The sequence below is a fragment of the Hemitrygon akajei genome, chromosome 5 (assembly GCF_048418815.1).
Source record: "Hemitrygon akajei chromosome 5, sHemAka1.3, whole genome shotgun sequence".
NCBI classification, from domain to species: domain Eukaryota; kingdom Metazoa; phylum Chordata; class Chondrichthyes; order Myliobatiformes; family Dasyatidae; genus Hemitrygon; species Hemitrygon akajei.
The window spans coordinates 139,433,163-139,450,809 of record NC_133128.1 but is presented as its reverse complement, the minus strand read 5'-3'; the positions used below and the strand labels follow the sequence as shown (position 1 = coordinate 139,450,809).

The 17,647-nt window shown below is 43.0% G+C and overlaps 1 protein-coding gene across 4 annotated transcripts in view; it reads left to right on the top strand.

Moving 5' to 3' along the window:
* agap1 (ArfGAP with GTPase domain, ankyrin repeat and PH domain 1) overlaps positions 1–17,647 on the top strand; it is a 642,020-nt gene that overhangs the window by 387,477 nt on the left and 236,896 nt on the right. For all 4 annotated transcript variants that reach the window (XM_073046649.1, XM_073046648.1, XM_073046647.1 and 1 more), the window contains exon 10: positions 13,259–13,363. In XM_073046649.1, coding sequence (XP_072902750.1) covers positions 13,259–13,363 — 105 coding nt within the window. The remainder of the gene's footprint in view (positions 1–13,258; positions 13,364–17,647) is intronic.

Below are 17,647 nucleotides of genomic sequence, written 5' to 3'. Positions count from 1 at the left end.
TCATTCAGGCATGCCACCTTGCTTTTCTTCGGCACCGGGATTATCGTTGCCTTCTTAAAACACGAGGGGATCTTAGACTGAAGCAGGGAGCAGTTGAAGATGTCAGCAAACACTCCAGCTAGCTCTCTTGCACAGGCCCGGAGAACCTGTCCCGGGATGCCACCTGGGCCCGTCGCCTTCCTTGGATTTATCTTCAGGAAGGCTCTTCTAATGTCTTCCTCTGTGACGATGAATCTCGATGCCACCAGGTCTGGTTCATCCAGAGGGGCGGGACGCTCCTCTTCTGTTTGAATCTTGCGTAGAATACGTTAAGTTTGTCAGGAAGAGAAGCGCTACAGTTATTGATATTTGCCAGCCTTTTCTTTGCGCCCAGTGATCTCATTTAGACTCTGCCATAGTCTACTGGCATCCCTCTGGTTAGCCTAGGCTTCCAACTTGGCTCGATATTGCCTCTTGGCGCCCTTGATGGCTTTCCAGAGTTCACACCTGGATTCCATGTAGCAACTGGTATCCCCAGACCTAAAAGCCACAGCTCTATCCTTCAAAAGGGACTAGACCTCATAATTCATCCAAGGTTTCCCGTTAGGGAATACCCGGATTGTCTTGTGAGACACACAGTCCTCTGTGCATTTCCAGATAAAGTCCGTGACAGCTGAGGCATACTCATCGAGGTCAGCTGCCGAGTCCTTGAATTCAAAGCAGTCACGGAGGACCTCATCTGTTTCCTCTGTCCAACGCAACACCACTTTTGACACCGTGACCTCCCACTTCAGTTTCTGTTTGTAAGCCGGGAGGAGGAGTACGGCCTGATGGTCCGATTTTCTGAAGTGAGGTTGTTGGCCCTCACTTTAGAGTTGTTACTGGTGTTGGTGTACAGGACACAGCAATTCATTTGTGAGTGGCAAGTTTTCATAAACAGCAGTAGAATTACTGATGTAGTCTGAGAGATAGGTATTAGCCAGGGTGTGAAGTTGGCTGACCTGACTTGAGATAAAGAAGAGGGGACCTTTCAGTGGCATTGTGCCAGAACAGGTAGTGCAGCCACCTCACACTTCAGTGACCTGGGCTCAGTCCAGCACTGTCTCTGCAGAATTTGCATGCTCTTCCTGTGACTCCGTGGGTGCATCCAGCGGCCCTGTTTTCTTCCCACATGCCAGAATTCTGTTCTGGGTTAATTGCCCCCCCCCCCCCCCCGTTGCCCGTTTGTGTATGTAAGTGGCAGAAGGCTCAAAGGGGAGTGGATGGGACTATGAGAGGGAAGGAAGTGGCAGGAATTCAGGGAAACCAGACACATGTAAATAGGGGCAGTGGGCCCTTCAGCCCCTTGAGCTCTCCCATCATTCAGTATGATCATGGCCTCAGGCCTCAAAGCTTCTACTGTACCAGTTCCAGTTGTCCTCAGTTTCCCAATCTTCCAAAACTTCATCCACCTCTATGCCAGGTCCCTCCAGTTAAACGGATCCCACAGCTCATTGAGGAAGAAGCACTTTGGTACTCCAGCTGTCTCCTAATTCCACCCCTGTTTTTCTCCTTTACAGTGGCACAACCAGCCTGTTATCTTGCATTCCTCCACAGTCCACTAACCATTTCCGACTTCCCACTCCCCCCATCCATTTTATTCTCTCTCCCCCTCTCTCTGTCTCTCCCTCCTCCTCCACCACCACCACCTCGCCGCCTCCACTTTCAGTTCTGGTGCAAGGCTTTGATCCAAAGCATCAACAGTTCCCAAGTGAAGGTGGGAGAGACCAGAAAAGGCAACAATGAAGGGAAAAATTGATAGAATACATCCCAAACATTAGCTGAATTGGAGCAAAAATTATAACAGCCCCCATGTTGCAGATGATAAACCACCTCAGCATTGCTTTCATCTGAATCCTTATTGGCAGTGTTGCCTTTGTTATTTCCTCTTAGATAAATATGTAATATATTACATTGCACACACAGTCCAACTGTTGACTAACTCGGGTGCTGAAGGGCAAGTGATGGAGTTTTAATTGGTGGGCACGGCTCCCTGGGAGCAATCTGAACACCACCTCGTGTGCAAAGGATGGTCCCTGGGGAGAGTTTCGCACCACTCATCATCAGTTGTTTGTGCTGTTGCTGTAATGATCAAAGGGATTTAACCTGATAGTGTGAGTTACTGCCCTTTGGCACCCGCATGCTTCAACCTCCCTGACTGATTGGCTCAGTTAGCACAGATCTCTGGTGGCAAGCGCAATCAATAAATCTTTGTTGGTAAATAATTGCTATTGAGCAGAGTTTTAATATAAATTTATGAGCAGTGTTTTATCATTGCTGGTGGGTACGGTGCATTGCTGAGTGATAGATTTCAGATATTAGTTACATTTGTTATATATACAAGGTTTTAATTCAAAATGTTTTCTGCTTATTTAAGTATTGTAGACTTAAGGCTCAGCCTTTGCCTTTTCCCCATGGGTACAATAATGGGAATTGATGATTCGCAGGCAATCTAGAAACTGACTGTGGGATGTACTTTCCACCCTATGCCCACTCAGAGCAGAGTTACCCATTAACCTTCCCAGAGCAAATTAAACTGGGGGAGGGGAAAAAAGGGTGGGGGGAGTAAATTCAGACTTGCAGTCTCGCAGATTCCCGGTGTCAAATATGATTCATTGCGCAGTGTTCCTGACTCGGAATTTGGAACTTTTTTCCACTGTGGAGGCTTGAGCACAAGGCTCAAAGCTGATTCTGAGGGAGTGCTGCACTGTTGAAGGGCCTGTATCTTGGATAAGAAATTAAAGCAGAGACCTCACTCTTTTAGTCAGTGAAGAAGCTATTCAAACATCTTGAGAGTTGTGTGCAGAGTTCAAAACTGAACAGGGCAAATGCTTACAAGGAAAGAAAATTGGCAGAGGTACATGAACAGCGACGGGCTGCTGTTGCACAGAGAACTGATTTGATTGGGCCAAATGGCCCCTTGTGGTTTTATCTTTCTGTGATTTCGTCATTCCTTTAATCCACCATCAATCCATCACACAATGTCACTCAGTTGTTTTCATGTAGCAGTTTTAGTGGGGAATTTCTGAAGAAATTGTTTGTTACATTTCTGAAATTTTAGAACTTCTTCCAAGAGCTCCACTCAATGAAAACTATTTTGGAGATGTCCCAAGGTATTACAAGTTTTTTTTTGCCTTCTGACTTCACGTGTTTTCTTAGCAGCCTTTCTTTCCAAGCATTACCCTACCTGGTTTATCTGTGATTCATTTTTGATAGGCACCTTCTTGCAATTTTCATTTTTCATTATTTGTTTTCCCTTGCAACGTTTTTGCCCCAGATCTGCGGATAGAGCATTTGAAGTTCAGCACTTTGAAGTTTGTGCTTGAGCCTCTGGAGTAAGGGAAAGTTCCAAAGCAGGAAATTATTATGAACTTGGAAGTTTAAATTTTACTTTTCACCTTTTTTTTCCCATCTCCAAGTTTCATTTGCTCTGGATGATTTTGCAACTCCTAAGCATGCATCTAACTAGCAGCTGAACCACCAAGGAGCTCAGTTTGATTCTGACCTGGTTCAAGGTTCTTACAATGGCCAACGACTCCGACTAGTTTACAAAATTACATCTGACTAGGCTAGAGCCAGAATAATCTCAATGTGATGTAAAATTGATCCCTTCAGCCCTTGGGCTGAATGCAACCTATCTGTAAACTGCTCAAAGACATTCTTTCAGATCAGATAAGCAAACAAGCCATCATATCACCCAAAACACGATGCAATGATAGGCATTCTCTGACAGATCTGTAAACGATTCCTTGAGTTGCGAGCATCTTACTGATAAGAATCGTCTCATTGCAAGCACGTTTGGAGAACCCATTTCTGTCCGAGTGGTGAAGATGGATTGTTGGATCATTTATGAACCATATCGGACCAGTTGCAAGAATGGGGCAAGTGCACTTGCAGCCAATTGATCATGTGGTTCATCGATTGGCCCTCCTACGCACAGAGGGCTCACTCTTTTAGTGCGTTGTTTCGAGTGCACGTGTTTTCATCTGGGCAGATCCGGTTTGTAGCTCCCATACTGTAAGCATGCACCGTTATTAGCATGACTCAGTAAAAACATTTAATCCTACTAATCTGTTGTCTTACTTTTTCTGTGAATATGTAACAGTGCAAAGGTACTGATTGCAAGCTTGCTTCTGCTTACACTGGTACTGACTTTACTGCAGACACTACCCCTCTCCATGAAGCAGTTATATGTTCATTTTATCATTATTTGCTGAATGTGTTGCTGCTTCTAAAGATACTTTTAGATGTAATCGGATTTAATTGGAATTGATTTATTATTGTCATACGTACCGAGATACAGTGAAAATCCTGTCTTGCATACTGTTCATACAGGTCAATTCATTACACAGTGCATTGAGGTAGAAAGGATAAACTGTAACAGCAACAGAGAGAGTGCAGAGCAACACACAGTGCTGGAGGAACTCAGCAGGTCAGGCAAGAGAAGGATAAACAACGGACAGAAAGTGCAGCGCAGGTAAACAAAGTGCAAGAAAGAAAAGGGATGACCTTTATTGTCACACGTACATTGAAACATGCAGTGAAATGTGTCGTTTGCAGCAAAAGCAAACACAGTTTGGAGGCAATCTGTAACGTAGCCATACCTCTGACACCAGCATAGCATGCCCACAACTCACTAACTCTAACAGTACATGTTTGGAATGTGGGAGGAAACCAGAGCACCCAGAGGAAATCCACATGGTCACGGGGTGAACATTCAAACAGTGGTGAGAATTGACCCCCGATCAATTCTCCAATACAGCTGGCACTGTAAAACGTTGCACTGACTGCTAAGCTACTCTGCCATCATAATAGTTTTAACAAAGATCATGAGAAAATGAGTCCATCTTACTGTACGAAGAAACCATTTAATACTCTTGATAACCATTTAATACTACCTTGAGCCTGGTGGTACATGCTTTCAGATTTTTTGCAACTTCTTTTCGATCGAAGAGAGAAGAGGAGAGAATATCCAGGATAAGAGGGGTCTTTAATTATTATGGCTGTTTTTCTGAGGCAGCAAGAAGTATAGACAGAGTCCATGGAGGGAAAGCTTATTTTCCATGATGTGTGGAGCTGTGTCCACAACTCACTGCAGTTTCTTGTGGTCATATGTAGAGCTGTTGTCAGACCATAATTTGTTGCTGCAGGGTTTTAAATCCAATGCTGCTGTGAAGTGTCTGTCTAAATTATGTGCTTATGACTCAGGAGAGGAACTTGATCACATAATCGAGTCTATCACAGGCAAAGCCCTCACCACCATTGAGCACACTTACAAAGAGCACTGCCACAAGAAAGCAGCATCCATCATCAAAGACCCTCACCATCCAGGTCTGCTCTCTTCTACTACTACCATCGGGCTGGGGGTATAGGAATCTTAGATCCCACACCACCAGGTTCAGGAACAGTCATTATTCTACAACTATTAGGTTCCTGAGCCAGTGTGGATAATTTCACTCACCTCAACTCTGAACTGATTCCACAACCTACAGACTCACTTTCAAGGACTCGTTATTTATTTGTTTGTATGTTTACACATTCTCTTCTTTTGTCAGTCTTTGTTTATGTATGGTTTTTTCATAAATTCTATCGTATTTCTTTATTTTCCAGTAAATGCTTGCAAGAAAATTAATCTTGGGTTGTATATGGTGATGTATACGTATTTTGCGAAAATAAATTCACTTTGACTAATCTTATTCAGAGCGTTATCACTGAGCCTCAGTTGGCAATCAATAGATTGCACATTGAACTGTAAAGAAAGTGATACCTTCCAACAATTAAGCACTTGTGGAAGTAGGACACACTGCAGAACTCACCAGGACTCTTTCGAGAGTATCTTCCAAACCCACAATCCCACCAGCTAGAAAGACAAGGACTGCAAAAGCGTAGGAACACCTCCACATGGAAGTTGCCTTCCATGTCTCATGCACCATCCTGAAATGGGAATATATCACCATTCCTTCACTGTTGCTGAGTCAATGCCCTGGTACTCCCAGGGGTGGGAACGTGCACACCACAAGGACTGCAGTGATTCGAGAAGGCAGTACACCGCCACCTTCTCAAGGGCAGTTAGGGGTGGACAATTGAAAGCTGGCTTTGTCTGAAAGACCCAGACAAGGCATAGCAGTTAGCATCTTGCTTTGCAGCATCAGCTTTAAGATTGGGGTTCAATTCCTATTGTAGTCTGTAAGGAGTCTGTACATTCTCCCCTTAATCAGTGGGTTTCCTCCAGGTGCTCCAGTTTCCTCCCACATTCCAAAGATGTACAGGTTAGGGTTAGTAAGTTGTGGGCATGCTATGTTGATGCTGGAAGCTTGGCAACACCTGTGAGTTGCTCCCAGCACTTCTCGAACTGTGTTGGTCATTGAGGCAAAGTAACACTTTTCATTGTATATTTCAATATTTCGATATATGTGTGACAAATAAAGCTAATCTTTGGCAAAGACCGAAATAAGGTTTTTGTAGTTCATTATGTGTAGCTGACGCAGTCTGCTGTCCTGAGAAATTCCTGCATTCACGTCCTGGGGCAGACATCCTTGGCTCCAAAAGCCATTTTCCTCTTTGCAATATATGATTCCAGCCCGGGGCAGTGGGGGTTGGGAGGGATCAGTGGTATTTGTTCCTTTTCTCTCATGAGCATCTCACTTCACCAGGGCAGCTTGATCCCACGGGCAGTCACTCATTCTCATCTCTAAAATCCCAACCTTTGAGCCACATGTTACTGTGTTAAAATCTAAGCTAAATATCAGTGAGCAGATTATTGACATGTAATTCAGCTTAATGAAATTGCTGGTGGCATCTCCACTGTGTTGTTGATAATTGTGGATGGAATCCCTTGGCACTCTTCCACATTGTCAGTGGCTGTCAGGAACTGCTTTGGAACATGGAGTCTACAACACGGAAACTTACACTTCAGCCCAACTTGCCTATGCTGACCAAGGTGCCTTCCTGAGCCAGTCCTATTTGCTGGCATTTGGCACACCACCCTCTAAATGTCTCCTGTTCATAAATAGTTTAATAAAAAATGTGCTAGTTCCAGAGCTCGAGTTAGTGCAGTAGCTGGGTTGCTGTCTAATCCTTGTTCTGTCCCGTGCTTCTGCCATTCTTCACATTGTATGGAGTGAATTGATTAACACTGGGTTCTGTGCTGGCAACTACTCAGGAAAAAACCCATATACTCAACAAAGATGCAAAGACTTTGCTTGGTGTGACTGTAAAGTGCTTTGGAAAGGTTTGCGAGGACTGGCACAGTGGAACAGCAGGTAGAGCCGCTGCTTCTCAGCTCCATGGCAAATACGAGGGGGCATAACTCTGAGGTGTTGGAAAGAAATTATAGGGGGGGATATCAGATAAGTTTTTTTTACACAGAGAGTGATGGATGCATGGTGCACCCTGCCAGAGGTGATGGTGCATGTAGATACATTAAGGATATTTAAGAAAATGTTAGATAGGCACATGGATGTAAGAAAATAGAGGACTATGTGGGATGGAAGGATTAGATTGATCTTGGAGTAGTTTAAAGAGTCAGCACAATATTGTGGGCCAAAAGGACTGTGCTTTACAGTTCTATGTCTTATGTCCAGTGGTCTGTGTTCAATAATGATTTTTGATGTTGTTTGTGTGGAATTTGCACGTTCACCCCCTGACTGCATGGTTACCCCCAGGTGCTCCAACTTCCTCCAGCATCCTAAAGAGGTACAGGTTACAGGTACAGGTACAGGTTACAGTCAGAAATTGCTCCATGTGGGGATGAGTGGTTGAATCTGGGAACACGAGGAAAGCAGAATGGGTTTCGCTTGGATTAAAGTAAGGATGGGTGCTTGATGCTGGGCACAGACTCAGTTGGTTGAAGGGCCTTTTTTCTGGATGTATCTCTCACTCCCTCTGAGATTACAAAATTGAATAATTGTAACTCATTTGATTTTTTTTTCCAGCATTATGGTACTTGAACAACAAGGTAGACCATGTGACACATGAAACAAGTTATGAAGTTTTACCTGTAAACCACTTTGGTCACTGTGAGGTGATAAAATGTCTGACATAAATTGACCTTTTCTTCAGTTAGGATCCAGAATAGAATGTCAGTCATATTGGAGTATTGAGAGGCAGGTCACTCTCCTCCAGTGCTGCTCCAGCTGAGAGTTAAAGTCTACTTTGCTAAAGCATAAAGCATAACCCTTGCTTTTCAATGGCACACAATTCCCCACCTGTGATGGTTTTCAAATTCTATATTGGCAGTAGGTTTGTTTGTGAACCTCAGAACCAACCTACATCTTGGAGGACCACTTGCTGCATCCAGTATCCCAGCTTTCTATGTTTTTTTTAGATCTGATTCTTCTAACACTATCCCCACCAGTCCTTCATTCTCTGCCTATGATAAACTCACAACTTTTACACAGGCCCGTAAGTCTTGCTGACAGGTCCTCCAGTTATCATTGACCTGATTGAGACAAATACTTAATCCTTGCAGACCAGTAATGTTCTACTCTTTGTTGATCTACAGCAATTTCCACCCAATTTCCTACTTCCCTGCTGCAAATCTCCAACACTGATATTTGTTATTTTGCAGTTCCTCAACCCAACTGACCTGTCTCTCCCTCGTTTTCCACAATTGAGTTCGCTTCAATGTTGGAGTGCTCTCCCTAACCTCTTTTCCTTTTTCCTCTTGTATTTCTACCACCCTTTCCGTTCTGATTTACCGTAGATTCCGGATTTTAAGCTGCTACTTTTTCCCCACATTTTGAACAGCTTTGAACTTTGCGGCCTTTAAAACGGAGCGGCTAATACATGATTTTTTTTCATGCCGCCGTAAACATTTTGCCTCGTAACAGTAGACCAATAAAATTGATGAGTAGTTCACAGAGGTCCAATGAAATTGTACGATAAATCAAGCGCACTTTCACAATTAAATTATTGTAAATCAGTCATTTGTACTCACCCTCATCAACATGGAAAACACTCGAAGAAAAGCATTGTGCTGCCTTTATGGCAGTTATTCAGTTTATAATATTTTCGCTTAGTAATTCATTTTCTAGTTAAAGTTAGAAGAGTTTTAACTATATGTGTTTTCTGTACTACATCACGGGATGCTATGACGTCACACCCGGTTTCGCCGCGTCTTGTGGGAAAAATGCCGTTTTCGATAAAACAGGACGGAGGGAGGGAGCGCATTACGCGAGTGGCTTTGGATCTGAGCGAACGCTGCTTTTAAGTTAAAGGCGATCAATAACTTTTCCTGGTAGGCTGCAGTATATATATTTTTTACCAGTCGTTAGGAGATATTGGAATGTTGTTCAGTAAAGAAGTATACGCAACGTATATTTAAAAGTAGCCGCGTTACGGGCACGGTTCGAAAAAAAGCATTTGCAATATGTATTTGTTTTTGTTACCATATGGATTTAATTAAAAGTTAAAAAATCCTCACGTGTAATATCTTTCTGTGTAAATATCTCATATTACAACGTGGGACACCTGCGGCCGAAAATCCGGTGCGGCCTGTACAATTAAAAAATTGATTTTATTTCTAAAATTAGAGCCAGCGGCTTTTAATCAGGTGCGCTCTGTAGTCCAGAATCTACGGTAATTATTTTGCCAGTCCTCTTTTTTTTAATAGAAGTCATGGTCGCACCAGGAGATGTTATGTTTACCATGGTCTCACCAGGAGATGTTGTTATGTTTACCTGGTCTCACCAGGAGATGTTATTATGTTTACCATGGTCTCACCAGGAGGTGTTGTCATGTTTACCTGGTCTCACCAGGAAGTGTTACCATGTTTACCATGGTCTCACCAGGAGATGTTACCATGTTTACCTGGTCTCACCAGGAGATGTTACCATGTTTCCCTGGTCTCACAAGGAGGTGTTGTCATGTTTACCTGGTCTCACCACAAGATGTTACCATGTTTACCATGGTCTCACCAGGAGGTGTTACCATGTTTACCTGGTCTCACCAGGAGATGTTACCATGTTTACCTGGTCTCACCAGTAGATGTTACCATGTTTACCTGGTCTCACCAGGAGATGTTACCATGTTTACCTGGTCTCACCACAAGATGTTACCATGTTTACCATGGTCTCACCAGGAGGTGTTACCATGTTTACCTGGTCTCACCAGGAGATGTTACCATGTTTACCTGGTCTCACCAGTAGATGTTACCATGTTTAACTGGTCTCACCAGGAGATGTTACCATGTTTACCATGGTCTCACCAGGAGATGTTACCATGTTTACCTGGTCTCACCAGTAGATGTTACCATGTTTACCTGGTCTCACCAGGAGATGTTACCATGTTTACCATGGTCTCACCAGGAGATGTTACCATGTTTACCATGGTCTCACCAGTAGATGTTACTATGTTTACCTGGTCTCACCAAGAGATGTTACCATGTTTACCTGGTCTCACCAGGAGATGTTACCATGTTTACCATGGTCTCACCAGGAGATGTTACAATGTTTACCTGGTCTCACCAGGAGATGTTACCATGTTTACCATGGTCTCACCAGGAGATGTTACCATGTTTACCTGGTCTCACCAGGGGATGTTACCATGTTTACCATGGTCTCACCAGTAGATGTTACCATGTTTACCTGGTCTCACCAGGGGATGTTACCATGTTTACCTGGTCTCACCAGGGGATGTTACCATGTTTACCATGGTCTCACCAGTAGATGTTACCATGTTTACCTGGTCTCACCAGGGGATGTTACCATGTTTACCATGGTCTCACCAGTAGATGTTACCATGTTTACCTCGTCTCACCAGTAGATGTTACCATGTTTACCTGGTCTCACCAGTAGATGTTACCATGTTTACCATGGTCTCACCAGTAGATGTTACCATGTTTACCTGGTCTCACCAGGGGATGTTACCATGTTTACCATGGTCTCACCAGGGGATGTTACCATGTTTACCATGGTCTCACCAGTAGATGTTACCATGTTTACCATGGTCTCACCAGGGGATGTTACCATGTTTACCATGGTCTCACCAGTAGATGTTACCATGTTTACCTGGTCTCACCAGGGGATGTTACCATGTTTACCATGGTCTCACCAGTAGATGTTACCATGTTTACCTGGTCTCACCAGGAGATGTTACCATGTTTACCATGGTCTCACCAGGAGAAGTTGCCATGTTTACCATGGTCTCACCAGGAGATGTCACCATGTTTACCAGGTCTCACCAGGAGATGTCACCATGTTTACCTGGTCTCACCAGGAGATGTCACCATGTTTACCATGGTCTCACCAGGGGATGTTACCATGTTTACCATGGTCTCACCAGGAGATGTTACCATGTTTACCTGGTCTCACCAGGAGATGTTACCATGTTTACCATGGTCTCACCAGGAGATGTTACCATGTTTACCATGGTCTCACCAGGTGGTGTCGTCATGTTTACCATGGTCTCACCAGGAGATGTTACCATGTTTACCTGGTCTCACCAGGAGGTGTTGTCATGTTTACCATGGTCTCACCAGGAGATGTTACCATGTTTACCTGGTCTCACCAGGAGATGTTACCATGTTTACCATGGTCTCACCAGGAGATGTTACCATGTTTACCTGGTCTCACCAGGAGATGTTACCATGTTTACCTGGTCTCACCAGGAGATGTTACCATGTTTACCATAGTCTCACCATGGTCTCACCAGGAGATGTTACCATGTTTACCATGGTCTCACCAGGAGATGTTACCATGTTTACCTGGTCTCACCATGGGATGTTACCATGTTTACCATGGTCTCACCAGGGGATGTCATCATGTTTACCATGGTCTCACCAGGAGATGTTACCATGTTTACCATGGTCTAGCCATGATGATGATGACCATAGAAAATGAAAAGTAGAGTTTTAATTATCTCTAACTACCATCTATACAAATTTCTGTTCGAGTTTGCTTTCAGTTTGTTTGGTCTCCCACTATCCCAGTATCTATCTGAAGCCTGACAGTCTCAGTGGAGCTAAGTACTCTCATGGGTGGCCGTGTGATAAGAAGTGAGAAAATAAAGCAGGTTTTTTGCTCCTGATCTCTGTGAAGTGACCTGGCATTATCATGATGTTGAGAACTCATTGAGGTTCAGTGCAATATCCTATGCTTAAAGTTTTCACTCACTACCTGGTGAGGCCCACACAGTGGTGTTGATAGTGATCACAGATAAAATACAAGGATGATGTCTGTGGAGCATTCCTCTGTTAACGGTCATGTGCACTCAGAACCACTTTATTAGGTACCTCCTGTAAATAAAGTGGCCACTGAGTATACGTTCATGGTCTTCTGCTGCAGTAGCCCATCCACTTTAAGGTTTGACATGGTTCAGAGATGCTTTTCTGCACACTACTGTTGTAACATGTGATTATTTGAGTTGCTCTCTCCTTCCTCTCGTTTTCAACCAGTCTGGCTATTTTCTGACCTCTCTGAAAGCAAGGCGTTTTCACCCACAGAACTGCTGCTCACTGGATTTTTTTTTCATTTTTCATACCATTCTCAGAAAACTCTAGACACTGTTGTGCATGAAAATCCCAGGAGATCAGCAGTTTCTGAGATACTCAAACCCCCCATCTGACACCAACAATCATTCCATCAGTCAAAGTCACTTATATCACTTTTCTTCCCCATTCTGATGTTTGGTCTGAATAACAGCTGAAACTTTTGACCATGCCTGCATGCTTTTATGCATTGTGTTACTGCCACATGATTGGCTGTTTGGATATGTGCAGTAATGAGCGGGTGCATAGGTTTACCTGATAAAGTGGCTAAAGTGGATTTTGTTTTAATTAAGTGAGGGGTTTAACTGCTCTGAAACACCATTAGGGGTAATACATAGCTAGTAGAACCACTGGCTCAGAGTACTAGAGGCCCAGGTTCGATTCTAGTGTCCAGTGCTCTATGTGTGGAGTTTGCACCTTTTCAGTGTGACCATGTGGCTTTCCTCCGGGTGCTCTAGTTTCCACTTTCATCCCAAAGATGTTTGGGTTAGTAGATAAAGTGGGGTTACAGTGATTTAGCCCTGAGACTGACACAGGATATTCTGGATGTCATTCCAGGGAGTGGAAATATTATCCAGTGGGTAAATTCAGGGCTTTCACATTCAGAGTTCTAAAAACAAAAAATTTATTGTAGAATATCATGTATTATAGAGCCACAAAGCAGAGGGGGCTGAGATCGTTTTGCATTGAAATGGATTCTCCTGGGAAAAACATACAACTGCTTTCTTAAATCTACTTTTTCATTTGTTTTAGGGAATGCTGCTTAAGAGGAGTGGGAAGTCACTAAACAAAGAATGGAAGAAGAAATATGTAACGCTGTGTGATAACGGTCTCTTGACATATCATCCTAGTTTGCATGTAAGTACATAACCTCATCTGGCTCTTCACAGGCTTGGGTATTCCCACTTTGTAGTTCGTCCAGATGTTGCAGCATGAATGTGGCCTGTTCCATTATCTGAACAATTGTGAATTAAACTCATAGTGAGGTTATCAGTAATAATCTCTATTTCTATTGGAGGGAGAGTCAGGGGAAGATGGTTAGGTCTTGGCCTGAGAACGCATTTTGCCTTAAGAACACTGTACAGATCATGTTTTGTTCCTATTTGTTGATGGGATCTATTGGTCAGTCAGTGGGGAATAAGGCCCCAAGAGCAAAATTGCAAGGAGAAATGGGGAGGGCAGGAAGGCACTTTGGGAGATCTCCAAGAATTTTCATGGAATGAAAATCTCTTTTGCAAGAGATATCCAAAACAAATGTTCCTCACCTCAGTTTTTTAAACAACCCACTTCCCAAAAATACTTCCTCTGAACAGAAATCATTTGATGCCATGTTACCAATTCTCTGCAGGCAAAGTTTGGTGTGTAGTCCTTAAACAATGGAAGTTTATTGTGGAAGGAAGAAGTGAAAGATAGTTGATGTGTACAGGGTGAAGTTAAGGAAAGCAGAGTAGAGGTTTGTGAAAATGGGAGAGTGAACCAAAACAAGCTTGAGGAAGTGAACATAGAACATAAGAAATAGGAGCAGGAGTAGGCCATCCTGCCCATCGAGCCTGCCCCGCCATTCAATAATAACATGGCTGATCTGTCCGTAAACTCAGCTCCATCTACCTGCCTTTACCTCATAACCCTTAATTCCCCTACTATGTAAAAACCTATCTAACTGTTTCTTAAATATATTTAGTGAAGAAGTCTGAGCTGCTTCCCTGGGCAGAGAATTCCACAGATTCACCACTCTCTGGGAAAAACAGTTTCTCCTCATCTCCATCCTAAATCTTCTCCCCTGAATCTTGAGGCAATGTCCCCTAGTTCTAGTCTCACCTATCAATGGAAACAATTTTCCTACTTCTATCTTATCTATCCCTTTCAGAATTTTGTATGTTTCTATAAGATCCCCTCTCATTCTTCTGAATTCCAGAGAGTATAGTCCCAGGTGACTCAATCTCTCCTCATAGGTTAACCCCTTCATCTCTTGAATCAACCTGGTGAACCTCCTCTGCACTGCCTCCAAAACCAGTATATCCTTCCTCAAGTATGGAGATCAGAATTGCACACAGTACTCCAGGTGTGGCCTCACCATTACCCTGTATAGTTGCAGCATGACCTCCCTTCTCTTGAATTCAATCACTCTAGCAATGAAGTCCAACATTCCGTTTGCCTTCTTAATAACCTGTTGTACCTGCAAGCCAACTTTTTGCAATTCATGAACAAGCACTCCCAAGTCCCTTTGCACAACAGCATGCTGCAATTTTCCACTATTTAAATAATAATCTGGTCTTCTATTTTTCCTTCCAAAGTGGATGATCTCACATTTACCAACGTTGTATCTCATCTGCCAGACCTTGGCCCATTCACTTAACCTATCTATATCCCTCTGCAGACTCTCCACATCCTCTGCACAATTTGCTTTTCACTCAGTTTGGTGTCATCAGCAGATTTTGCTATGCTACATTCAGTTCTTTCTTCCAAATCATCAATGTAAATGGTAAACAGCTGCGGGCCCAGCACCGACCCCTGCGGCACCCCACTCACCACTGGCTGCCAACCGGAGAAACACCCATTTAGACAGACAGACATACTTTATTGATCCCGAGGGAAATTGGGTTTCGTTACAGCTGCACCAACCAAGAATAGAGTAGAACTATAGCAAAATAAAACCAGAAATAATTAAATAATAATAAGTAAATTATGCCAAGTGGAAATAAGTCCAGGACCAGCCTATTGGCTCAGAATGTCTGACACTCCGAGGGAGGAGTTGTAAAGTTTGATGGCCACAGGCAGGAATGATTTCCTATGAAGCTCAGTGTTAGCTCAGTGCCTAACCAGTACATTATGGAGTGGATGGGTGACATTGCCCAAGATGGCATGCAACTTGGACAGCATCCTCTTTTCAGACACCACCTTCAGAGAGTTCAGTTCCACCCCCACAACATCACTGGCCTTGCGAATGAGTTTGTTGATTCTGTTGGTGTCTGCTACCCTCAAACTGCTGCCCCAGCACACAACAGCAAACATGATAGCACTGGCCACCACAGACTCGTAGAACATCCTCAGCATCGTCCGGCAGATGTTAAAGGACCTCAGTCTCCTCAGGAAATAGAGAAATTTATACCAACTCTTTGCCTTCTATTGGTTAACCAATCCACTATCCATGCCAATACACTTCCACCGACTCCATGCATCCATATCTTATTTATAAGTCTCTTGTGTGGCACCTTATTGAACGCCTTCTGGAAATCCAAGTACATGACATTCACCTGTTCCCCTCTGTCCACTGCACTCATTATGTCCTCAAAGAACATATTGCTCCCAATCCACATTAGCCAACTCCTCCCTCATCCTGTTGTAGTCTCCCTTGTTCAAGCATAATACACTAGTTTTAGATCTAACTATTTCATCCTCCATCTGAATGTGAAATTCGATCATACTAAGATCACTCTTTCCAAGAGGATCCCTGACTACAAGATCCTTAATCTTACCTGTCTCATTGCACAGGTCTAGTATTTCCCCTTGTAGGTTCACTAACATGCTGCTCAAGAAAGCCATCATGGATGCATTCTATGAAGTCCTCCTCAAGACGTCCTTGACCAACCTGATTCACCCAATTAATGTGGAAGTTGAAATCCCTCATGATAACTGCCGTTCCATTCTTACAAGTGGTTCCTTTTTAAACCTCCCTGGGCTTTTTTCAGTCCTGAGCTTCTCAGACATACTTCTGATAATGCCTACCATATAGCAGGACCCTTAGTGATAGGCACATTGGCCATTATTAGTATTACTGTGGACAGAATGGAATATCTTGAATTAACCAGCAGCTAGATACTCAGATTGTAACCCTTCTTATCTCATAAATACTTGCTTTTCAACAGAAGTCACTAGATTAGGGCCAGGGGAATGAACTGCACTGGTTGTTCTTGTCCCCATTTCCATCTCCAGTGCTGGAAAGATAGAAAAATAATATATACCAGCAGGTAGACCATGCATATTGCACCATTATATGACTTGGAGGTTTACCAAATATGTCTTTGGCATATTTGGAAGCTTGGGATTGAAGTTTACTCTCGAACAAGCAAGCATGTAGTCATTCATCTGTAGTCCTGGGTACATCACTGTCACTATCGCTCATATTAATTATATCACAAATGCATGCTTGCGTTTCCTAGCAGAAGTGTTATAAGACATAGGAACAGATTCAGGCCATTTGACCCATTGAGTCCCTCTGCCATTTTCAACACAGTTGATTTCTTAGCCCTCTCAACCCCATTCTCCTACCTTCTCCCCAGAACCATTGACATCCTGACTAATTCAAGAACCTATCAACCTTTGCTTTAAATATTCTCAGTGATTTGGCCTCCACAGCCCTCTGTGGTAATGAATTCCACAGATCACCACAATCTTCATCTCTGTTCTGATGGAATGTCCCTAGATAGTAGTTGGCAATCTAAACAATTTTATTCACTCCTGTCAGTTTAATTCAACACATTCCAGCTGATTCACAGCACGAAAGAAAGATTCAAAGAGAGGGTCCTCATCACTGAAGAAATGTAGTTGAGAATGGATCTTGTGGAATTTTGTATGGTATTAAACAAAACAGCTGGAATACTCGTTAAGGTTTATTAGGAGCCTGAACCAAAGAAACAAAGGTTAAAAGGTAAAAATTTGGACAAATGATAGGAAGAACTTCAAACAATAGATATTCTTCAGGGTGTGGAGATGAAGCCCTTCAAATGAACTGATAATTGAATTTGAGCCTTTTGTACTTGGAATGAACATGCCCAACTCAAACTCTCCCTTATCTCTTTCCACTTTGTGCTCAAATCTTAATCAATTTGTATAACTGAGCATTACATCACGTGAGATTCGTGATGAGCATTGGAACTATTCCCTGTATTCATGAAACAGTCAAGAGTTTAAGTCAAAGCATTGTTTAATACATCAAACCACAATTCATGACTAAAATCAAAATGAAAGATGAAGCATTTGTGTGTACAGGTAGTCCCCGAATTACGAACGTCCGACTTACGGACAACTTGTACTTACGAACCGAGGAAGGAGAACAGCTTTCGCCATTTTAAGTCATTGTTGTTGACACTGTGTTGAGTGTTCAACTTTGTATTTGGCTTAAATTTTTCTTAGTAAGATTCA